This window comes from Erythrolamprus reginae, chromosome 2, assembly GCF_031021105.1.
Source record: "Erythrolamprus reginae isolate rEryReg1 chromosome 2, rEryReg1.hap1, whole genome shotgun sequence".
Lineage (NCBI taxonomy): Eukaryota > Metazoa > Chordata > Lepidosauria > Squamata > Dipsadidae > Erythrolamprus > Erythrolamprus reginae.
The window spans coordinates 23,924,077-23,949,593 of NC_091951.1; the positions used below are offsets into that span (position 1 = coordinate 23,924,077).

At 41.5% G+C, this 25,517-nt stretch overlaps 2 protein-coding genes across 2 annotated transcripts in view; both read right to left on the bottom strand.

Moving 5' to 3' along the window:
* Nucleotides 1–3,365: 3,365 nt before the first annotated feature.
* Nucleotides 3,366–9,439, bottom strand: LOC139159902 (zinc finger protein 850-like). Its single transcript, XM_070737348.1, has 2 exons — nt 8,976–9,439; nt 3,366–6,801 (listed from the first exon to the last, which is right to left on the bottom strand). The coding sequence occupies exon 2, from the start codon at nt 6,242–6,244 to the stop codon at nt 3,533–3,535; it is 2,712 nt and encodes a 903-aa protein (XP_070593449.1). The 5' UTR covers nt 6,245–6,801; nt 8,976–9,439; the 3' UTR covers nt 3,366–3,532.
* A 7,613-nt stretch (nt 9,440–17,052) lies between these two features.
* The window catches only part of LOC139159974 (zinc finger protein 268-like), a 35,624-nt gene continuing 27,159 nt past the window's right edge, over nt 17,053–25,517 (bottom strand). Inside the window, exon 3 of the mRNA XM_070737462.1 lies at nt 17,053–18,841. Coding sequence (XP_070593563.1) covers nt 17,856–18,841 — 986 coding nt within the window. The 3' untranslated portion in view covers nt 17,053–17,855. The remainder of the gene's footprint in view (nt 18,842–25,517) is intronic.

A 25,517-nucleotide genomic window follows, 5' to 3' on the forward strand; every position in this document is an offset into this window, starting at 1 on the left:
CAAAAGAAACAATATAATAAGATATAAAGACATTCTAAACTCAAACGGGGAAATTAAAACTAGGCTAGAACTTGAAAATTTGGGTCAAAAAGTGGAATGGTGGGAATACCTCCAGATTCAAACTAAATATAACAAACTAAATATAACAAAGACAAAAAAAAATCTGGGATAAGGAAAAATGCCCTTCTAGATAAGCTATGTATAGGCCCTCAAGACAAGCTAATTAAAAATTTCTACTGCTACTTATCTTATAATGAATTGGACAATTTCAACTCAAAAATTAATGTTAAGAAATGGAATCTGGATCTCAAAAATGAGATTTAAGAGGAGGAGTGGCAAACACTCTGGACTAGGAATTATAAATTGACTATTGCCACTTCCTATAAAGAAAACTTGATCAAAATGTATTACCGATGGCATATCACTCCAATTAAGCTAACCAAATTAAATAACAAACTCTCTCCAAATTGTTGGAAATGCCAACGAGAAGTGGGCACCTATTTTCACTTATGGTGGCAATGCACCAAAGCCAATTTATATTGGAATAAGATCGGAAATTGGATCGATGAAATGTTAAATTTATCACTTGACAAAACCCCTGAATGTTTTTTATTGGGCATAACCAGACAAAATCTATCGAAATCCCAAGTACACCTAATCATTCACTTAACAACCGCAGCTAGACTCACATATGCGCAGTGGTGGAAAAATGAAGAAGTTCCCCCAAATGAAGTAATAATTAAAAAAATAATATACTGCGCAGAAATGTCAAAATTGACTTCACTAGTTAGAAATGAATCGTTAGCTACGTTCAACGAATGTTGGGACCCCTTTTATAATTGGTTAGGAAGCAAAAACGTAAATATTAGGCTATAAGAATACTATCTCAAATACTAACTCGAACTGTTACAAATCTGGTATAAAGTATTCTATTATCTTATAAAATATTACGAGACTTTATATATATTTAGATATGTAATTTTATTAATATCAAATAACTTCTCTGCAATGTGTTTATTTCAACTCTGGCATTTAACTTTCTTGTTAAACTATTTGAAACATGGTAATGAGTTTATACAATCGGATCAAATTTTGGTTTTCAATACGACTCCCCTGTTTATTCGCCGTTACTGTTACCCGTTATTTTTTCTGTTTGTTCGTTTTTCTTTTTCTGTATCGTGTGTTTTTATGTTTCAAACTGTATTATATGGATTATAAGATGTACATGTTTCCATTTTAATAATAAAAATTTAAAAAAATTTAAAAAAAAAAAGAGAGACAATACGACAGGGGTCGGAAGGCACTCTAGTGCACTTATGCACGCCCCTTACTGACCTCTTAGGAATCTGGAGAGGTCAACCGTAGACAGTCTAAGGGTAAAATGTTGGGGGTTAGGGGATAGTCCGGTAATGAGTTCCACACTTCAACAACTCTATTACTAAAGTCGTATTTTTTACAGTTGTCAGGTTGTCAGGCTCCCACTGGGCCATGTAGGGGGATTTGTGTAGTCTGTCCTGAGTCCCATGCTTGGTTGAGCATTGCTGTGTGATGTAATCTTCCCAGCTACTATGTGCTGAGTTCTGTTACTAGATGGGTAGAGGACTAATCCTACCTTTGTTGGATCTTGGGTGATCAAACCGCCTTCTTCCGCATGAATCCCAGTGGCCGATAAGGTCACAGAGTTGGCCTTCTCCAGGTCCCGTCGACCAAACAATGTCGTTTGGCGGGCTCCAGGGGAAGAACCTTCTCTGTGGTGGCCCCGGCACTCTGGAATCAATTTCCCCCGGTGATTAGAACGGCTCCCACCTTTGTCTTTCGCAAGTTATTTAAGACCCACCTATATCGCCAGGCATGGAGGAACTAAGACATCTCCCCCAGGCTTATTATATTTCATGTTTGATGTGTATGTGTTGTATGGGTTTTAATTGTTGAGGTTTTTATATATTTTATTATTAGATTTGTTCCATTGTTATACTGTTTTTATTACTGTTGTGAGCCGCCCCGAGTCTTTGGAGAGGGGCGGCATACAAACCTAATAAATTGAATTGAATTGAATTCCCTATGGATAGAGCAGAGGCGGGTTCTTTCTGGTTGTAGCGACCTGCTGGTGAGGTTGTTCTGGTTTCAGGCTAATTCAGGTAATAAATGATTGCTCAATGCATCTCTTTGTAAAAACACAATATCTTCTTCTTTATTTCTCTTTGTCCTCTCATTCATACACCAACTTTGCACGCAGTGCTTTCTTTTCTCATCTCTATCTTTACCACCAAATTATATTGGTAGTAACAAAAACATTAGAGAAGTCATTCTAAAATTTATGGGCTGATCAGTGCTAGCCAGCTTATCCACAAATCCATCACATGGCCCAGCCAAGGTTGAATCCCAGGCACACTGAAAATAATGGCTTTTTCCAGGACATAGCCATGTGGCCCTGGCCTTTTTCATCAACATTAGGTTCAGAGATATTCGAAGGGTATGGAGGAGGCTGTGAGGCCTAGTGGGGTGGGAGTCAGGCCTAGGGACTGTGGGGACACAGCAGGAGAGGAAAAAAGCCTTTGGAGAATCTGTGTGTGGGAAAGGCTTGTGGAGACCTTGGGAAGGACTAATCCTCTCTTTGTTGGCTCTTGGGTGAAAGCATTTCCCTATGGATAGACCAGGCTTCTGGAGATCTTGGGGAGGAGGGAAATACCTATAAGGACCCTGTGGAAGAGGGCAAGGCTTGGAGGGATGCTATGGAGATGGAAGATCTTGATAACAAACAAACAAAAACAAAAACCAGACATTTCACCTCCATCAAATTAATATTTTTCAGTGAATGATCAAAGATCAAATTTAAGCCTTATCTAAACTCATCCATCTTTGCCTTAAAAAAACCCCATATAGTATTCCTTTATCAAAGAAATATTTTCTCTTGTTTTTCTTCATTCATAGATCTACTTCTGAGATAATGTATCTTTCAGTAAAATGAATCAGGCTCCAACTGAAATAATCCAATTCTCACCTACACTTCCAATGACAGATCAAAAATGAAATTTATACCTTCTCTAAAGTCATCAACTTTTCCCTAATATGGACCATTTTTTACTTTTTCTCCTGTGTGTACACCTGTATTACTTATAAGTCATTTGTATGGTTTCTCTCCTGTAGGTATCATCTGGTGGACCACCAGGAGAAAACGGTGACTGAACCTTTGGCCACAATCAGGACATTCAAAGGGTTTCTCCCCTGTTCTTGTACTATATCACTACACACAGTGAGACTGCAACATTCTCCACAATCTGGACATTCATAGGGCTTTTCTCCTATATGGGATATCTGGTATTTCACCAGGTCAGAACAGTAAGTGAAACTTTTCCCACACTCTGGACACTTATATAGCTTTACTCCTGTATATTCTTGTGTATCCATAGATCAGAATTCCAACTGAAACTTTTTCCACAATATGGACATTCGTATCATTTCTCTCATATGAGACCTCTGGTGGACCACCAAGTTTCACCTATGACAGAAACATTTCCAACAATCAGGACATTCAAAGGGTGTCTCCTGTGTGAGTCCTCTGGTGTTCCAACAGTTGAGAATTCTGATTGAAACTTTTCCCACAATCAGGACATTCAAAAGTTTTCTCTGCTTTGTGAGTCCTCTGGTGTCTAACCAAATTGGAATTAGAATTGAAACCTTTCCCACAATCAGGACATTCAAAGGGTTTCTCTCCTGTGTGAATCCTCTGATGAATCACCAGGCTTGAATTCTTACTGAAATCTTTCCCACAATCAAGACATTCAAAGGGTTTCTCTCCTGTGTGAGTCCTCTGATGGTTCACCAGGCTTGAATTCTTACTGAAATCTTTCCCACAATCAAGACATTCAAAGGGTTTCTCTCCTGTGTGAGTCCTCTGATGAATCACCAGGCTTGAATTCTTACTGAAACCTTTCCCACAATCTGGACATTCAAAAGGTTTCTCTCCTGTGTGAGTCCTCTGGTGATCCAACAGGTAGGAATTGCGATTGAAACTTTTCCCACAATCAGGACATTCAAAAGGTTTCTCTACATTGTGAGTCCTCTGGTGTCTAACCAAATTGGAATTAGAATTGAAACCTTTCCCACAATCAGGACACTTAAAGGGTTTTTCTCCTGTGTGAATCCTCTGATGGTTCACCAGGCTTGAATTCTGACTGAAACCTTTCCCACAATCAGGACATTCAAAGGGTTTCTCTCCAGTGTGAGTCCTCTGATGATCCAACAGGTGGGAATTTGCAGTGAAACCTTTCCCACAATCAGGACATTCAAAAGGTTTCTCTCCTGTGTGAATCCTCTGATGAATCACCAGGCTTGAATTCTGACTGAAACCTTTCCCACAATCAAGACATTCAAAGGGTTTCTCTCCAGTGTGTGTCCTCTGGTGAACCAACAGGTTGGAATTTATAGTGAAACCTTTCCCACAATCAGGACATTCAAAAGGTTTCTCTCCTGTGTGAGTCCTCTGATGAATCACCAGGCTTGAATTCTTACTGAAACCTTTCCCACAATCTGGACATTCAAAAGGTTTCTCTCCTGTGTGAGTCCTCTGGTGATCCAACAGGTGGGAATTTGCAGTGAAACCTTTCCCACAATCAGGACATTCAAAGGGTTTCTCTCCTGTGTGAGTCCTCTGGTGATCCAACAGGTAGGAATTGCGATTGAAACTTTTCCCACAATCAGGACATTCAAAAGGTTTCTCTACATTGTGAGTCCTCTGGTGTCTAACCAAATTGGAATTAGAATTGAAACCTTTCCCACAATCAGGACACTTAAAGGGTTTTTCTCCTGTGTGAATCCTCTGATGGTTCACCAGGCTTGAATTCTGACTGAAACCTTTCCCACAATCAGGACATTCAAAGGGTTTCTCTCCAGTGTGAGTCCTCTGATGATCCAACAGGTGGGAATTTGCAGTGAAACCTTTCCCACAATCAGGACATTCAAAAGGTTTCTCTCCTGTGTGAGTCCTCTGATGAATCACCAGGCTTGAAATCTCACGGAAACCTTTCCCACAATCAGGACATTCAAAAGGTTTCTCTCCTGTGTGAATCCTCTGATGAATCACCAGGCTTGAATTCTGACTGAAACCTTTCCCACAATCAAGACATTCAAAGGGTTTCTCTCCAGTGTGTGTCCTCTGGTGAACCAACAGGTTGGAATTTATAGTGAAACCTTTCCCACAATCAGGACATTCAAAAGGTTTCTCTCCTGTGTGAGTCCTCTGATGAATCACCAGGCTTGAAATCTGACAGAAACCTTTCCCACAATCAGGACATTCAAAAGGTTTCTCTCCTGTGTGAGTCCTCTGATGTCTTACCAGGTTGGAATTGGAACTGAAACCTTTCCCACAGTCAAGACATTCAAAGGGTTTCTCTCCTGTGTGAGTCCTCTGGTGTCTAACCAAATTGGAATTCAAATTGAAACATTTCCCACAATCAGGACACTTAAAGGGTTTCTCTCCTGTGTGAGTCCTCTGGTGATCCAACAGGTGAGAATTTACAGTGAAACCTTTCCCACAATCAGGACATTCAAAAGGTTTCTCTCCTGTGTGAGTCCTCTGATGAATCACCAGGCTTGAATTGCAATAGAAACCTTTCCCACAGTCAGGACATTCAAAAGGTTTCTCTGCTTTGTGAGTCCTCTGGTGTTTAACCAAATTGGAATTCACATTGAAACATTTCCCACAATCAAGACATTCAAATGGTTTCTCTCCTGTGTGAGTCCTCTGATGAATCACCAGGCTTGAATTCTTACTAAAACCTTTCCCACAATCAGGACATTCAAATGGTTTCTCTCCAGTGTGTGTCCTCTGGTGATCCAACAGGTGAGAATTTACAGTGAAACCTTTCCCACAATCAGGACATTCAAAAGGTTTCTCTCCTGTGTGAGTCCTCTGATGAATCACCAGGCTTGAATTGAAACGGAAACTTTTCCCACAATCGGGACATTCAAAGGGTTTCTCTCCAGTGTGAGTCCTCTGATGAATCACCAGGCTTGAATTGCAATAGAAACCTTTCCCACAGTCAGGACATTCAAAAGGTTTCTCTGCTTTGTCAGTCCTCTGGTGTTTAACCAAATTGGAATTCAAATTGAAACATTTCCCACAATCAGGACATTCAAAAGGTTTCTCTCCAGTGTGAGTCCTCTGGTGTATCACCAGGTGGGAATTTGTAATGCAACGTTTCCCACAATCAGGACAGTTATATGATTTCTTTACTTTGTACATCCTCTAGTGTACCATCAGGTAGGAATTCTGACTGAAATTTTGCCACAATCAGCTGTCTGCCCCTCTGATACTTGAAATACGTGTGATCTTTTGTTGCATGGAGCTTTGATTCAAACTATTGTTTTCTTCCGCAGAGAGAAAGGCCTGCATTACTGTTTACAGACCTGCATTAGAGTCTATCTTTTGTGGCCCTCCAATTGTCTTTTTCCTACCCACTCACTTCTAGATATTTCTCTCTTTTTCTGAATCGAAAAATATAATCTCCTTTGACTTTTTCATATAATCTATTGTCGAGTTCTGCACACAATACTTTTTCCAATTTGAAATCTCTTCTTGATTTTCTCCCCTTTGTCTCTCATCAGCTGGAGAATTGTGGGCTTTTCTGAAGGCGCAATTTGCTTTCAATTCCAAAGTGGCTGATTATTCTCAGCCCTCCAATGATTCAGCAGGCTTGAGTTAAACCTGAAAGTTTTCCCACATTGAGGACATTGCTTTCATTTTCAAAGTTGCTGGTTATTCTCAGTTGTCCCGAGTGCTCTTATTGGTATTCTCTTCATCTGTAAGATTGAAAACAAAAGTGTAAGTTTAAAACTGTTTCTTTAGAAAACGGTTGCAGAAGATGTGAAAAAAACGTACATTACAATCAAACATGCCACAATGCTGAAATAGCTTCTAATGTTAATTATGATTCATTTGATACACTGCATATTTCTGAGATCCAAATTCAAATATACATTCAATCAGGAAATAAACTTGATGACTTGGGTCAATAACAAATTCTTCATACTGTAATTATTGGGTAAAATCTCTGAAATTCAGATAAATGTGTTACCAACGTTTTAAATCAGGGTGAAATGGTAATGGCTGACCCCAGTTCGGGCATACCGGTAATGGCACTGCCAGTGATTCTGAGAACTGGTAGCGGCAGCAGCATCATTCTCTGCCCACCCACCTGGACATTGCCATTGTCTTGTTTTTAACCCTCTGGATATGTGGAAAGCCTTCTGTGCATCTTCCAATTAAATCACGTAGCCAAAAAATTTTTTTGTTATGAATTTAGCATCTGAACCAATCAATATTTTGTCTATTAAATTATATCTTTTAGCTATGCCAAATTTAACCAGGTCTGATTTATATCTACTTTGCACTTGATAATATGTTAAGCAATCCATGTTTTTCCCTTCCTTCCCTTTGTTGGTATGATTGGTCTCTTAAATTGGGGTTTTTTAGATTACTTTTTAATATTAGATTTGTTACATTGTTTTTTATTGTTGTTAGCCGCCCCGAGTCTTCGGAGAGGGGCGGCATACAAATCTAAATAAACTAAACTAAACTTAACTTCCTCTTCTAGTTTTTGTCTGGCCTTCAAACATCCGTTTAAATCTTAATAAATCATCATTAGTTATCTTTTTTGTTATATCTATTGTGTTCGGATGCCACAAAGCCTCAATATTTGAAAGCCATTTGGAGATCTCTACATAGTGATTATTCCTAATTTCCCTCCATACTTATAGTATTGTTGCTCTTATAGCATGTGATTGAAATTGTGTATGTTTTGTTCCTAAAATGGAAAATCCATGTGTTTTCAGCCTGAAAGCTGTCCCCAAACCCAAAATCATTAGTCAAACCTTCTGTGCTAATTTTAGAGATGTGGGGGCTTTAACTGATAAAATTATGAGTCGACGTAGAAGGGCAGCATAAAAATCCAAACAAATAAATAAAATGATGCCTAAACACTCTGCAAGATTTGAAGCACCAGTTTTGCCATGGAAGTCCTCAGTTCCAACTAAGGGCAGAAAATACTCTCCACAACCACTCTGGTGACTTTCCTATTGAACCCATCCTCACTTACTGACTTTATTTAAGACTGGAGTCTGTGTCCCTAAGCAGCCTAATTAGGAAGCATGATATCATATGACAGTGCCAACTTACATCTGCTCCTTTGCAATTTTTAAGCAAATCACTGGGTTTTTAAAGGCAAGTTCATCTGACTTTGGCTTGCAACTTCCTGCTTTCATCCCTACTGATTTTTGTTGAGAAGAATGTACAGTAGCTGGGAAGGTCACAAATGGGGATCCTGGGTGTGGGATGCTGAAACCATCATAAATATGCAGAGCCCAAATTGGTTCGCCTCCTTTTCTTATACTTTCATAAACCCCAGGATCCGCTGACTTCTGAGGTAATTGAACAAGTGTTACAATGACCACTAATTTGTGGACCAGATGTATATCTGCCTTTACAGTGCCATTGTAACTGTGAAGGCTCGGGGAATAATTGCTAAGAGAAAGGACTGCCTAGCTAGACCAGGAGTAGGCAAAGTTGGCTCTTCTATGACATGTGGACTTCAACTCCCAGAATTCCTGAGCTAGCATGATTGGCTCAGGAATTCTGGGAGTTGAAGTCCACAAGTCATAGAAGAGCCAACTTTGCATATCCCTGCCCTAGACCAATGCCCCGCTCAATCCTGAGAGCCCATGCCATTGTGTATAAATGGATGTCCAGTTTCTTCTTAAAGGTTCCTAAATGAAGATTAAGAGATTAAAAGATCATCTTCCAAAGCCCCAGACAAGGGGTAATGGATGGAAATTAATGACGGAGGGAAGCATCCTAGAAACAAGAAATGAGTCTTCGGAGAGGGGCGGCATACAAATCAAATCAAATCAAATCAAATCAAATCATCAATCAATCAATAAGAAGAAATTTCCTGACAGCGACCAGAGGAAGAGCTTACCTTCCCAAGCTGTGGATGCTTCTCACTGGAGGCTTTGAAGAAGATACTCAGCCATTTGTCTGAGATGGTTTATATGGTCTCCTGGTTGAGCAAGGGGGCGGGATTAGATGACCCACAAGGTCACTTCCGGCTCGGTTATTCTGTTGCTGCCGTTAATATTATGGAAACGCTCTAGGACTTCAGGACCGCCAAGGTCGCATCCATTCTGGTAGCTTCCCGGCTTCCTCGCTAGGGAGGAAATCAAGCCGCCTTTCTTGCTCCCAGCCTCTCCTCCAGCCCGTCCTCAATTCACCCAGCAGTTATTGCTTCGACTCTTGGAAGAGCATAGAAGACACCACCATCTTCCTCTCGTGAGCGACCCGCCAGGTCCTGTCGACTTTCAGCTCCTTTCTAGCAATGCAGTACTTGTTGGTTTTAACCCCTTAAAGCTCAACCGCAGAGGCCTCTCCTTACTGTAGCGACGGCTTTCTAGGCGCCCATGTTGCTCATCTTACCGCCATCTCCCGATAGTAGGCGGGGTAAAACAGGCTCGTCCCGTTTCTACCTATCAAGGCATTTGCAGGACGTTTTCACGGATTAGATGCCATCCAATGACTTTCGATTTCTAGCAACCCGCCTTTGCAATCGAGCCAAGAAAATAATGAAACGCGACACTACTTAACATGTGAATATTAGCTACATGCTGAGCCCTAAACGATCATGACGTTCTTACAGAATTGCAGAAGCCATTCAGAATTGCCAGAAGAGTTGGAAGGGACAATTCTCCCATTTGAAGAGCCTAGACTATTCAATTATTTAATTTATTTGTTTATTTATAAGTAGGTATTGGTGGTATACAAAGATATAATAATATTTGTATACATTATACTAGTAAAAGCGAACCATTAGAACAAGAGACAGAAAGCACTCTGGTATGGTGCACTCTATCTATCTATCTATCTATCTATCTATCTATATATCTATCTATCTATCTATCTATCTATCTATCTATCTATCTATCTACGGTATCTATCATCTATCTATTTTTATTTATTTTTTAATTTTGTTTTGCCCAATACACAATAATATACAATAATAATAGAGGATACATACGAGTAGAATGTATCAAAGAGAGTACATATAGGGGAGAAATATAGGAGTAAAATAGAATTAGAGAGAATAGCAGAAAATACGAGACTAGACTTTCAATCCTGCGCCTAGAAAGCCTAGAACTAAGATGCCTTAAACAAGATTTAAGTATTGCCCACAAGATCATATGCTGCAATGTCCTGCCTGTTGGCGACTACTTCAGCTTCAACCACAACAACACAAGAGCACACAACAGATTTAAACTTAATATTAACACCTCCAAACTTGACTGTAAAAAATATGACTTCAGTAACCGAGTTGTCGAAGCGTGGAACTCATTACTGGATTCCATAGTGTCATCCCCAAACCCCCAACACTTTATCCTTAGATTATCCATGGTTGACCTATCCAGATTCCTAAGAGGTCAGTAAGGGGCGAGTACAAGTGCACTAAGAGTGCCTTCCGTCCCCTGTCCTATTGCTCTCCTATATCTCCTATACCTTTCTTCTATTCCTATATCTCTTCTTCTATTCTTTCATTGATATGTTCTATTCCTATATCTTCTTTTCTATTCTGTCAGATATATTTTACTATGAGTATCTCCTCTATAACCTTCATCATGTATTTTACTATGTATATATATACCCACTAAAACCCTCATTGTGTATTGGACAAAATAAATAAATAAATAAAAGAGATAGAAGAGATATAATGGATAGAAGAGATAGAAGATATAGGAGAGACTATAGGACATGGTACGGTAGGCACTCTGATGCACCTATGTATGCCCCTTACCTTTTAGGAACCTGATGAGGTCAACCGTAGTCTAAGGGTAAAGTGTTGGGGTTAGAGGATGATACTACGGAGTCCGGTAGTGAGTTCCATGCTTTGAAAACTCGATTGTTAAAGTCATATTTTTTACAGTCCAGTTTGGCGCGGTTAATATTAAGCTTGAATCTGTTGTGTGCTCTTGTGTTGTTGCGGTTGAAGCTGAAGTAATCATTGACAGGCAGGGAGTTGCAGCTATATAATCTTGTGGGCAATACTTACATCGTGTTTGAGGCGTCGTAGTTCTAAGGTTTCAAGATCCAGGATTGTAAGTCTTAAAATCGTCCGGGCTCCTCTTAAAATCTCCCACAACTTCTGGAGGCAAAATATTCCACTAAGTAATTGTTCTTACTGACATGAAGTTTCTCCTCAATTCTAGGATGGATCCCTTTCCGATAGTGCCTCTCTCTGTTCCTTCTTGTCTTACTCTCCGGAGCTTTGAAGAATACCTGCCACTCACACTCACACTTTCTGTGTCAGCCCCGCTCAATTTTGATTGTATGTAAAGGATTGCCTGTAGTATCTTTTTATCTTCATTCTTGCACAGCCTAAAGAATTGCTCTGAGCAAGCTTCCCAATTTCCAGAGCAGGTATATTTCCACCTTGATTATTCCGAGGCAGGCACCTTTTTTTAGTGTGGCTCTCAGTGGAGATCAACTCTACTCTACTCCTGTTACAAGAAAAATTCAGGTCCAGTTCCAAGCCAGGAATAAAATGAAGGCTGTTTAAAAAAGGAGGTCTCCGGTATGCCAGATGGGAAATTATATCAAATTGCAGCAACATTGGCTTGGATTAGAGAGTGGGTTAACCTGAGTAATAATAGAACTTTGACATTAGAAGGCCATGACCTAGAAACAGGCTGGCACTCTTTCTTACGGAACGAAGGGAAAATCCCAACCTATTTTAGAAAACATTTAATCAGAGATGCAATCATTACAATATGGGCAGAAATAAAAAGAAAACATCATTATAAAATGCCAAACTGGTTTTCAGAAGCTATAATATACCCAAATGTACTTGACAAAGAAAAAATAAGAAGTTATAAAGATATTTTGGATGGGACTGGGAAATTAAAAATTAGGGCAGAATTAGGCGCTCAAAATATAAATATTGATTGATCCGCCATACAGTCGGATACAATCCAGGTACAAAAAGGACATGAAGGAATATGGGATAAACACAACATCAAGTATATTAGACAAACTTCTAATTGGCCTTGAAAATAAAATCATTTCCAAATTATATACTTACTTACTACAATATGAAAGACACGAAAATGTGGTAAAAGCACCTATGGTGACATGGGCACAGAACATAGTATTCAGTTGGCAGACTGGGAATAAATATGGAATAGCAATTTAAAAATATCAAAATCAATATCTTATAAGGAAAATTATTATAAAATGTGTTCCCGATGGTGTTTGGTACCGACCCAATTAGCTAAAATATATCCAAAACTGGGCCCAAATTGTTGGCAGTGAAAAAAAATATGGATGAAAATCCACAAATGGTTACAAGAGATAACACAAAGAAAGATAGAATTCTTGGCGGAATTGGGAATATTTAATTGGAATATAGTAAAGCAAAAAAATACTTAATATTACATATAACCACCACAGCCATAATTACCTTCGCCCAAAGTTGGAAAAATACAGAAACCCCCTCCCCCCCAGAAAAAGCAGTCATTAGCAAAATATATAATTGTTCCGAAATGCTCAAACTGACAACGGAATTAAGGGGCCAAAAAGATTCTGAGTGTTACGAAATATGGGCACAATGGCACAGATGGATTGAATTAAGAAATAGAAACAAAAAGATCATAAAAGATGCATAACAAAGGATATAAATATGTAAATATTAATGGTTTTAATAGAGATTTTGTGATTGTATGAATTAATATATTACTGTAGTTAATAGGTACATTATTATAGGAATTAATGAAATATGTATAGTATATTATAGGAATTAATGAAATATCCGATGTAGCAATGCAGAAATACTGAACATAAGAACATAAGAACTATGCTGAATCAGGCCAAAGCCCATCGAGTCCAGCATTCTGTGTCACACAGTGGCCCCACCAATTGTCCCTGGGGATCTTGAGCAAAAAGAGAAGGCAAGACCCTCCCTTTCCCTTGACCCCCAACAAGTGGTACTCAAGGGAATCCTGCCTGCCTCAACCAACATAGAGGCAGCACTTGGACATCTGTTTCAATAACCATCTATATTTATTTATTTATTGGATTTGTATGCCGTCCCTCTCCGTAGACTTGGGGTGGCTAACAATGATAAAAACAACATGTAACAATCCAATCCAATACTAAAATATGCTTGGCATCCATGAATCTGAATGTTTGCTGAACTGAAACTTACAATTTGTTTTGCTTTGTCCTTTTTTAAAATTGTTGTTTGCTTGCTTGCTTGTTTTAAAATATATTTGAAAACTAATAAAACTTTTTCTAAAAAATAAAAGAGGTCTCTTTATTGGTGAGCAGAACCAGCCTGTGGTTCCAGGACAGCTGACTGACCTGTTGAATGAGTGGATGGATCTTTATTAGAAACATAGAAACATAGAAGTCTGACGGCAGAAAAAGACCTCATGGTCCATCTAGTCTGCCCTTATACTATTTTCTGTATTTTATCTTAGGATGGATATATGTTTATCCCAGGCATGTTTAAATTCAGTTACTGTGGATTTATCTACCACATCTGCTGGAAGTTTGTTCCAAGGATCTACTACTCTTTCAGTAAAATAATATTTTCTCATGTTGCTTTTGATCTTTCCCCCAACTAACTTCAGATTGTGTCCCCTTGTTCTTGTGTTCACTTTCCTATTAAAAACACTTCCCTCCTGGACCTTATTTAACCCTTTAATATATTTAAATGTTTCGATCATGTCCCCCCTTTTCCTTCTGTCCTCCAGACTATACAGATTGAGTTCATTAAGTCTTTCCTGATACGTTTTATGCTTAAGACCTTCCACCATTCTTGTAGCCCGTCTTTGGACCCGTTCAATTTTAGGTTTCTGTGATGCTGCTGGGGTTGTACAATGCATTGAGCTCTGCGTCTTTTGCTATTCTAATGGTGGTGGGTTAATCCTATTGTGTCCTAGAAGGTCATGTCCTGTTCTTAGATGTCCCAAAGGTGCTTTTTCAGAAGGCAACTGGACTTTGTTTTCTTTTGAACATCTGTCGCTTCTCATCAGAGAAGCTTCCTCAGTTGTGTTCTGTCGGGCTCTCTGGTAGACTCCTCCCAAAAATTCACAGGTACAAATTTCAGACACACACACGTTTGAAAATTCAAAACAATGTTCTTTATAAGGAAAATTCACTTAACCTAAGCCCTCTTTTGGTATAGCAAAGAGCACTCGTCTCCAAACAAACTGGTAATTTGTACAAGTCCCTTATCAGTTCTGAGATACTTAGCTTGCAGCTGTGAGGTAATTCACAGTCCTTCTTCTTTCACAAAGTGAAACACACTTTGCTCTGGTTTAGTTTCAAAGGGGGGGGGGGAGGAATCAGCACACAAAAGGTCAAAGTCAGTAAAGCAGTCACCAAACACAATGATCAGATAATCCTCCACAATGGCCAAACCCACACGCTGCTCTTTATAGCAGCCTCACTAATCACCACAGCCCCACCCAATCACAGGTGGCCTCATTTTCTTTGATAATAATCTCTCAGTTGTTGTTGCCTGTGCATTGCGTGGCTGTATCATTAACTCTTGTTCTGAATCCAAGGAGGAGCTAGATAATTGATCTCCTTCTGAGCTGTCTGCCACACTCTCCTCCTCCCTGTCACTCATGTCTTCTTGGTCAGAGGAGCCTTCATCATCAGATTCCACTGGGGGCAAAACAGGCCTGCAGCATGTGGATGTCTCCCCCACATCCACAGTCCTTGGGGCAGGAGCTGGGCCAGAGCTAACCACAACAAGTTGTGATAGGATAGTGAGGAATGGAATCCCGTTAGAGTTGAAGGACCTTCTTGAATGAGAAACCAAACATATTCAACAGGAAAAAAAACAAAAACGAAAGTCCAGCATCTTTGGGACAATCATGACTCAGATCACTGAGAATCTCTACAAACTCCTGTTCTTAGTTTTTTGGGTGGTGGAGAATTCGAGACCAAGCTATAAGGAACAAATTGGAATCACTTTATAATATGTAAATACATATATTGCTCTTGAGTTAAACGATTAAATGATTTTCAAAAGCTACAAACCCACTGGCACAACCAATGGCTGCTTTAGGGGTTGTAAAGTTGCAAGGGAAACCGTCCCTTAGTTCAGTGATTTTCAACCTTTTTTGAGCTGTGGCACATTTTTTACATATACAAAATCATGGGGCACATTGAGCGGGGGGGGGGGGGGGGGTGGTAAAAAAAGTTTGGACAAAAATTTTCTCTCTCTCTCTCTCTTCCTCCCTTTCGCTCTATTTCTCTCTTTCTCTCCCTTCCTTCCTCTCCATCCCTCTTTCTTTCTCCCTTCCTTCCTCTCTTTTTTGCTCTTTCTATCTCCCTCCTTCCCTGCCTCTCTTTCTCTCTTGCTTTCTTTCTCTCTCTCTCTCTTGCTTTCTTTCTCTCTCTCTTTCTCTCTTGCTTTCTTTCTTTCTCTTTCTTTCTCTTGCTGAGCTTCGCGGCACACCTGACCATGTCTCGCGGCACACTGGTTGAAAAACACTGCCTTAGTTATCCAGTTGGAAATGTCCTAATTTTGATTTCTCAGACTGGCAGTGCTGGAAAAAACCATCCCTGAATCTGAGAAGAATGCCAATCAAATCAAATCAAGTTTAGCCTTTCCATTTTTTTAACTCTGCATACAGAAATGTCATTCTTTCATAGAATTTGGGACTGCGGTAAACAGCAATGCAACAAATTTAAGAGGCAGAGGCCTAATTGCAGCTCACATTATCAGAGGCACAGAATGGGTTAGACTGGAACTGAAAACTTAAACTTATAATGAGGAGGGAAATGAAAGCTGAAGAAGATAGGTTATAGAGGTGCAGAATGCGAAAGAGACAGATTACAAGTAGATTAACAATTGTAGCATGTCAGAAAACCACTTTATGTGTGGGCACCTCACCACTGAAGAACTGAGAAGAGGACTTCGTGTTACAATTTTATTACTTTTATTATTAAACTTACTCACTACACATCTGGCCGTCTGAAGCCATTCTGGGCGCCTTCCCTTGCTCTAACACTTATAGCAACACTGATGCTACCTAACAGTTTCCTTACCAAAAGCTATAGATAGTTCCTACATTACACAATGCACTATTAAAAATGAAAGATGTCCCACTATTCAATTTTATGCTCACATTCGCCACTACCAAGAGGATACAATAGATATGTCAGAGTGCTTCTATCACCCATCAGACATCAAAGGGCAACAAGCAGACATCTCCAAGAAAACAAGACCATAGCAGGAGTTGCTAATATCCTTTAAAATCCTGTCTGCACGTTAGAATGTTTTTTAAAAATGTTTGAAAAAGAAAAGGAAAAATAGAATATTCCACCAAAGCACAAGTTTGATTGAACCCCGAGTTAACTGCCATTTTAATGCAGATTTAATAAAGTATGAATGGTGACAGTGGCCAGCAGCCATTGAAGGGGAACAAACAGACACCTCTAAGAAACAAGATCACAACAGGATTTGCTAATAAACCTTTAGATCCTGTCATCAAAGCCATGTGGCCTTTTCTCCTCAACTCAATATTCCTACACCTCTTCTCCATCTGGTTTATCTGGAAAGTATAATAGAGTCATTCCATGTCAAGTGGACCAGTGGTCCTCACCTTACCTATACAGTGATACCTCGTCTTACAAACCCCTCATCATACAAACTTTTCGAGATACAAACCCGGGGGGCTTTAAGATTTTCTTGCCTCTTGTTCCAAACTATTTTCACCTTACAAACCCAAGCTGCCGCCACTGGGATGCCCCGCCTCCGGACCTCTGTTGCCAGCGAAGCGCCCGTTTTTGCGCTGCTGGGATTCCCCTGAGGCTCCCCTCCATGGGAAACACCACCTCCGGACTTCTGTGTTTTTGCGATGCTGCAGGGGAATCCCAGCAGTGCAAAAACGGGCGCTTCGCTGGCAGCGGAAGTTTGGAGGTGGGGTTTCCCAGGGAGGGGAGCCTCAGCGAAATTGCAGCATCATAAAAACACGGAAGTCTGGAGGTGGGGTTTCCCATGGAGGGGAGCCTCAGGGGAATCCCAGTAGCGCAAAAACGGGTGCTTCAGCTGCCAAAAGGGGTGAATTTTGGGCTTGCACACATTAATCGCTTTTCCATTGATTCCTATGGGAAATATTGTTTCGTCTTACAAACTTTTCACCTTACAAACCTCGTCCCGGAACCAATTAAGTTCGTAATACGAGGTATCACTGTACTTACCATTTTGCACAGCATACTTTTATATATTAAAGAAACTATGTGCCAACTTTCATCAAAATCTGAGATGGTAAGGTGGGGATGATCCTTAAAATTGGTCCACTTGACATGGAATGACCCGATAGAAATTTTACTTTGCTTTCTTCATTGGGCTTTGGGCCTATTCCCTACACACCCCTCACCCATCAAATACAGTATATGTGCTTTGATGTTTCACCAGGTGGGAATTCCAACTAAAACTTTACCCACAATCTGGACCCTTGTGCAATTTATTGCCTGCATGAGTCCTGTGGTGTATCAATACAGTAGTACCTCTAGATACGAGCTGCTCCACATGCGAGTATTCCAAATTACGAGCCACGAGGGGAGAGAAATTTCTGTTCCAGACCCGAGCTCAAATTTGGGATACGAGCCGAGCGTCCACTAGGTGGCGCAAGAATCCTTGCTTCTGGTTATCTCGGAGGGGAAAAAGAAAGTCTAAAGCCATTTGTTCCAGATACGAGTTGTTCGACATACGAGCTCCCTACTGGAACGAATTAAACTCGTATCTAGAGGTACTACTGTATATCAGAATTCCGACCGAAACGTTTTCCATAATTCATATAGTTTCTCTTAGGTGAGTCCTCTGGTGTACCACCAAGTTGGACCTATGACAGAAACTTTTCCCACAATCAGGACATATAAAGGGTTTCTCTCCAGTGTGAGTCCTCTGATGTTTAACACAATTGGAATGCTCACTGAATTTTCTCCCACAGTCAGAACATTCATAGGGTTTCTCCCCTGTGTGAGTCCTATGGTGTTTAACCAGGCTAGAATTCTGACTGAAACATTTCCCACAATCAGGACATTGAAAGCGTTTCTCTCCTGTGTGAGTCCTCTGGTGTTTAACAAGGCTAGAATGCTGATTGAAACATTTCCCGCAAATTGGACATTCAAAGGGTTTCTCTCCTGTGTGAGTCCTCTGGTGTATCACCAGGCTGCAGAACCAACTGAAACTTTTTCCACAATCTGGGCATTCAAAGGGTTTCTCCCCTGTGTGAGTCCTCTGGTGTTTCACCAAATTGGAATTCAAACTGAAGCTTTTCTCACAATCAGGACACTCAAAGGGTTTCTCTCCTGTGTGAGTCCTCTGGTGTTGCAACAGGTGGGAATTCTGATTGAAACATTTCCCACAAACAGAACATTCGAAGGGTTTCTCTTCTGTGTGGCTCCTCTGATGTATAACCAGGCTGGAATACCAACTGAAACTTTTGGAACAAACAGGACATTCAAAGGGTTTTTCTCCTGTGTGAGTCCTCTGGTGTTTAACCAAATTGGAGTGCAAACTGAAGCGTTTGCCACAATCAGAACATTCAAAGGGTTTCTCTCCGGTGTGAGTCCTCCGATGAATCACCAGACTTGAATTCTGACTGAAGTTTTTCCTACAATCAGGACATTCAAAGGGTTTCTCTCCTGTGTGAGTCCTCTGGTGGATCACCAGGTGGGAATGCTGACTGAAACCTTTCCCACAATCAGCACATTCAAAGGGTTTCTCTCCTGTATGAATCCTCTGGTGGATCACCAGCTTGGAATTTCTAGTGAAACCTTTCCCACAATCAGGACATTCAAAGAGTCTTGCTCCTGTTTGAGTCCTCTGGTGTTCCAGGTGGGAATCTGTAACAAAACTGTTCCCGCAGTCAGGAACATTATAGGGTTTATTTCCAGTATCCATCCTCTAGTATACCACCTGTATGGAATTCTGAAAAGTGTTCCCACAATCAGCACATTCAAAGGGTTTCCCCCTCCTGTGATTCCTCTGATGTATCAACAAGTTATTGCAAAACCATTTACTGCATTGGGAGCACTTAATAAGGCTTCTCTCCTGTGTGGATCCTTTCAAGAAGCACAAGGGAGCTGACTTAATTCAGATAATTTGAATGACTTTCCTACAGTGTGGATCCTGTCGAGCATAATTTGTAATTTGCTATGTGTGCTTTCCCCACAATAGGCACATCTATGGAGCTAGTCCACAAGTGATGTCTTTGAAGAGGTAATAAATATGTGTGGTCTCTTGTTGCGTGGAGCTTTGATTCAAGCTACTGTTTCCTTCCTCATAAGGCAATGCCTACATTAATGTTTACAGACCTATATTACTGACTACTTTCTGTGGCTGTCCAATTTCTTCTTCCTCCCCACTCACTTCTAAATATTTCCTTCTTTTTCTGAATGGAAAAAATAATCTCCCTCGACCGTTTCACGTAATCTATTGTTGAGTTCCGCACACTCTACTTTTTGCATTTGAAATTTCTTCTTGATTTTGTCCCTATTGTCTCTCAACAGCTGGGGAAAGAGAAGAATTGTGTTCTTTCCTGAAGGCTCAATTTGGTTTCATTTCCAAAGTTGCTGGTTATTCTCAGTTGTCTTGAGTGGTCTTATTGGTATCCTTTCCATCTGTAAGATTTAAATAAAAAATATAAGTTTAAAATTGTTGCTTTATAAAACGGTTGCAGAGGTATAAATTTCAAGCAAAAATGCCACAATGCTGAAATAGTTTCTAATGTTAATTATGATTCACTTGATACATTGCATTGAGATCCTAGTTCAAATATACATTCAATCATGAAATGCATTGTTCACTTGGGTCAATCATAAATTCTTCATACTATAATTATTGGGTAAAATCTCTGAACTCCAGATAAATGTTTTATCAAACATGCTATTTCTCTTTCGTAGTTTAAATGTTATGACTCAAAATGGTTGAACAGTGCGGTCAGGCGGTAGGGAAAGCAAGTAGGATGCTTGGATGCATAGCTAGAGGTATAGCAAGCAGGAAGAGGGAGATTATGATCCCGCTATATAGAATGCTGGAGAGACCACATTTGGAACACTGTGTTCAGTTCTGGAGACCTCACCTACAAAAAGATATTGACAAAATTGAACGGGTCCAAAGACGGGCTACAAGAATTGGTGGAAGGTCTTAAGCATAAAACGTATCAGGAAAGACTTCATGAACTCAATCTGTATAGTCTGGAGGACAGAAGGAAAAGGGGGGACATGATCGAAACATTTAAAGCAGGGGTCGGGAACCTATGGCTCGCGAGCCAGATATGGCTCTTTTGATGGCCGTATCTGGCTCGCAGACAGTGCTCCTACCTGTCTATGGCCCGGGCCCCGGCGCCCGCCAAAAACTCCCCAACCCCGAAGAGAGCCTGAATAATGGGGGGGGGGCGGGGGGCGGCGCTTCTGCTGCTGAGCCCAGTCTTCTCCTGGTGGCTTTCGACTCCTCCCGCCGAGGAGCTGCAAGGCTGGCCTCGGCTCCCCTTCCCTAAACCCCCGCCAGCCCCCTCCTTCCCTTCCCACCCTGCCCTCCTTCCCCGAGGCGTCCCTTGCCCATCATCCCCTGCCGGCCAATGGGGCAGCGGGACTGCTAGATGGGCAGCTCTTCCGGCGAGGGTGGGCCTCCGCCCGCGCAGAAAGCATCCTCCCTCACACCCAGCGCCAGCCATGGGAGCTTCCGCCGCCGCCTTCCGCAAGGCCCCCAGAGGAGCCGCGTGGGTCTTCTCCTGGTGAGTCACCGCTCCCAGAGTGTAGGGGGGGGAGCTTTGCAACCTGCAGCCGAGGCGTCCCGGGGACTTGCAGCAGGTGAGAATCGCCGCCGGAATTTCCAGCAAGACAAAAGAGAAAAAAAAGTTTCGCTTCGGAAGCAGCCGGGAGTCTGTGCTTTTGACAGCCCCCCCACCCCCCGCTTCGTTTAGGGGCGTGGAGGAAATGCCGCCCGGGTGACAGGGGAGCCGATGGTAATCGCCCTTTTGATAGCTGGAGCAATTAAAAAGGGGAGGAGCTCCGGGCCAGGGAGGGGAAGGCGAGGGGGGGGGGGTGCATGAAGGAATGCCTCCCTCCCTTCCTCCGGTATAAAAATCCAGGTGAGGCGTCGCGAGGGCTCCACGCGGGGTCTTCCGGCCCGGCCCACTCAGGAGCAAGAGAGGGACAGAGAGAAAGAAAGAGGGACAGAGAAAGAAAGAGAGGGACTGAGAGAAAGAGGGACAGAGAAAGAAAGAGGGACAGAGAGAAAGAAAGAGAGGGACAGAGTGAAAGAAAGAGGGACAGAGAGAAAGAAAGAGAGGGACAGAGAGAAAGAAAGAGAAGAGAGAGAAAGAAAGAGAGAGGGGGGAGAGAAAGGGAAAGAGGGAGAGAGAAAGGAAGAAGAGAGATAGAAAGGGAGAGAGAGAGAGAAAGCAGGAGACAGAGAGAGGGAGAGAGAAAGGGAGAGATACAAAGAGTGAGTGAAAGAGAGAAGAGAGAGAAAGAAAGAGAGAAAGAAAGAGAAAGAGAGGACAGAGAAAGAGAGAGAGAGAATTAGAAAGACAAGGACAGAGAGAAAGGGAGAGAGAGAAAGAGGAAGAATAAATATTAAATATTGTATTTGTTCCCATTTTGTTTTTTACTTTAAATAAGGTATGTGCAGTGTGCATAGAGATTTGTAAAATAATAAAATAGATAATTGACATAACTTACAATGCGTTGTGTGACATGTCCAACGTTCCATCTTCTTTCTTCTGCGAATGCCTCAAAGCTGGCATTCTCTCAACATCAGGTGGGAAGAATGCCAGCTTCCAGTCATGCGCAGGAAAAAGAAGAAGCCAGACTGCTGGACTGATGTCATGCATCGCAAGCTCACAATGTAAGTTATTTATTTAATTTTTTTACTGCTAATTACCATTGTTTCAGTCCAGTTGTGGCTTTATACAGCAGGGAGGAGCATTCCTTGCTGTACTAAGTGAACATTGGAGCGATTGATCTGTCAATGGCCCTTTAAACATATTGTACGGCTCTCGCGGAATTATATTTCAAAATATGTGGCGTTTACGGCTCTCTTAGCCAAAAAGGTTCCTGACCCCTGATTTAAAGGGTTAAATAAGGTCCAGGGGGGAAGTGTTTTTAATAGGAAAGTGAACACAAGAACAAGGGGACACAATCTGAAGTTAGTTGGGGGAAAGATCAAAAGCAATATGAGAAAATATTATTTTACTGAAAGGGTAGTAGATGCTTGGAACAAACTTCCAGCAGACGTGGTAGATAAATTCACAGTCACAGATTGTCCAAAATAATACATTCCTTGATCTTTACAGACAAGAATAAAGATTTTGTTGGCAGTGCTCTTCATAGTATGATAAGATTAAAGCAAATGTTGATTTTACTAATCACTTTATCAGACATGGTGGCAAGGCTAAACTGTTGGTCAAATAATATTCAATTGTTGTGACCCTATCCTCAAATCTAGAGAAGATGGAATCAGATGAATGTTTGCCATTGATTTATATATGTATAATTGAAACCTCAGCCCCCAGGGAGCTCCCCTCTACTGGACACAGCTGGTGCAACTCTCGTCACTGAGAAGACCCTCATTCTACAGCACTGGGCCGAGCGCTTCCAATTTATATTGAACTGCCCATCTTCCATCAACAATGAGGCGATTGACAGATTGTCCCAGATGGACATCAACCACAGCTTAGATGTTCTGTCGAGCTCTCTGGTAGAATCCTCCCAAAAATGCACAGATACAATTTCAGACACACACGTTTGAAAATTCAAAACAATGTTCTTTATAATGAAAATTCACTTAAACCAAGCCCTCTTTTCGGATAGCAAAGAGCACTCGTCTCCAAACAAACTGGTAATTTGTACAAGTCCCTTATCAGTTCTGTGATACTTAGCTTGCAGCTGTGAGGCAATTCACAGTCCTTCTTCTTTCACAAAGTGAAACACACTTTGCCCTGGTTTAGTTTCAAAGCGGGGAAAAATCAGCACACAAAAGGTCCAAGTCAGTAAAGCAGTCACGAAACACAACGATCAGATAATCCTCCACAATGGCCAAACCCACAGGCTGCTATTTATAGCAGCCTCACTAATTACCACAGCCCCACCCAACCCCAGGTGGCCTCATTTTCTTTGATAATAATATCTCAGTTGTTGCTGCCTATGCATCACTCTCCGCATGCGTGGCTGTATCATTAACTCTTGTTCTGAATCCAAGGAGGAGCTAGATAATTGATCTCCTTCTGAGCTGTCTGCCACACTCTCCTCCTCCCCGTCACTCATGTCTTCTTGGTCAGAGGAGCCTTCATCAGCAGATTCCACCGGGGCAAAACAGGCCTGCAGCATGTGGACGTCTCCCCCACATCCACAGTCCTTGGGGCAGGAGCTGGGCCAGAGCTAACCACAACATTGGATTCCCACCATCCAAAAGTGAAACCCTACAGGCCATCAACCAGCTCTCCAGGGGCAAAGCCCCAGGATCTGATGCGATACCAGCAGAGATCTATAAGGATGGCAGTGCAGTGCTTGTCGACAAACTCCCTCAGCTGTTCCAGTCTTTCTGGAATCAAGATTCCTCAGGAACTGAAAGATGTGTCCATCATATACCTCTACAAAAGGAAAGGCCGCTCCGAGTCCTCGGAGAGGGGCGGCATACAAATCCAATAAATAATAAATAAAATAAAAAGGGAATTGACAAGTCTGTGGTAATCATAGAGGGATATCACTGCTTTCCATCGCAGGCAAGATCCTTGAACAAGTGTTGCTGAACCCGCCCGACTGACCCCCTGGATCAGGATCTATTACCTGAAGCAAAGTGCAGTTTCCGCAAAAAGCGTGGCGCAGACTTGTCAATTTCCTTTCCTAATTAGAATTACAGAAGGGACCTTGGAGGGCTTCTCGTCTAACCCCCTGCTCAGGCAGGAAGCTCTATACCAAATGGTTTTGTGATGTTGGTATCTAAAATTAAAGAATGTATAAAGGCACCTTGAATGTTTTTTTCATAGAAGTCTGACGGCAGAAAAAGACCTCATGGTCCATCTAGTCTGCCCTTATACTATTTTCTGTATTTTATCTTAGGATGGATATATGTTTATCCCAGGCATGTTTAAATTCAGTTACTGTGGATTTACCAACCACATCTGCTGGAAGTTTGTTCCAAGGATCTACTACTCTTTCAGTAAAATAATATTTTCTCATGTTGCTTTTGATCTTACCCCCAACTAACTTCAGATTGTGTCCCCTTGTTCTTGTGTTCACTTTCCTTTTCACTTTGAAATGGAAATAAGACATTTCGTCATTTATGATGGACATACGGCAAAGAAATATTGGAGTAGGATTCACATCTCAATACAGAAGATTCTTAAAGAGAATGTAAAGATAAAACAAAAAAGTTTTCTTATAGTGCAGGGTTGGTAACCTTAAACATTCAAACAGCCATTTGGACCCATTTTCCAGAGGAAAAAAAATACCGGGACTCCCAAAACTGTTTTGACATCTAAAATGAAGATAACACCCCATATATTATTTTTTTATCTTTTGCTCTGCATAAAAAAAACCTACAGTGTGTTGCAGTTGAGGGTCCGACTCACGAAGGGGGGCTTGTGCCCGACATGATATTTCTCTCGGAGCGGCTGAGCGGTGGTCTGAGACTAAGGGGCTTAGATGTTTTGCCTGTGTCATGGTCAGACCATTTTCTGCTGCGGCTTGACTTTAAGGCTCCAGAGGGCTTTCAGAGGGCACTTGGGGTTATCTATCTATCTATCTATCTATCTATCTATCTATCTATCTATCTATCTATCTATCTATCTATCTACCTACCTACCTACCTACCTACCTACTTACTTTACTTACTTACTTTACTTACTTACTTATTGGATTTGTATGCCGCCCCTCTCCGGAGACTCAGGGCTGCTAACAGCAACAATAAGACAGTGTAAAATAATAATCCAATACTAAAAACAATTAAAAACCCCTTAATATAAAAACCAAACATACATACAGACATACCATGCATAAAATTGTAAAGGCCTAGGGGGAAAGAGTATCTTAGTTCCCCCATGCCTGACGGCAGAGGTGGGTTTTAAGTAGCTTACGAAAGGCAAGGAGGGTGGGGGCAATTCTAATTTCTGGGGGGAGTTGGTTCCAGAGGGCCGGGGCCGCCACAGAGAAGGCTCTTCCCCTGGGCCCCGCCAAGCGGCATTGCTTAGTTGACCGGATTCACTCATCCACAGTTCGGCAGTCTCTTGCTGTGGCATGGAATAAGGCTGCAACAGGGGCTCTTGACCGGATTGCACCCTTGCGACCTCTCTCTGGCACTAGACCCCAGGGATCTCCTTGGATTACTGAGAAACTCTGGGTGTTGAAACGATCAGTTTCCAGTCACAATTCAAAGTGTTGATAATGACCTATAAAGCCCTACATGGCATCGGACCAGAATATCTATGGGACCGCCTTCTGCCACATG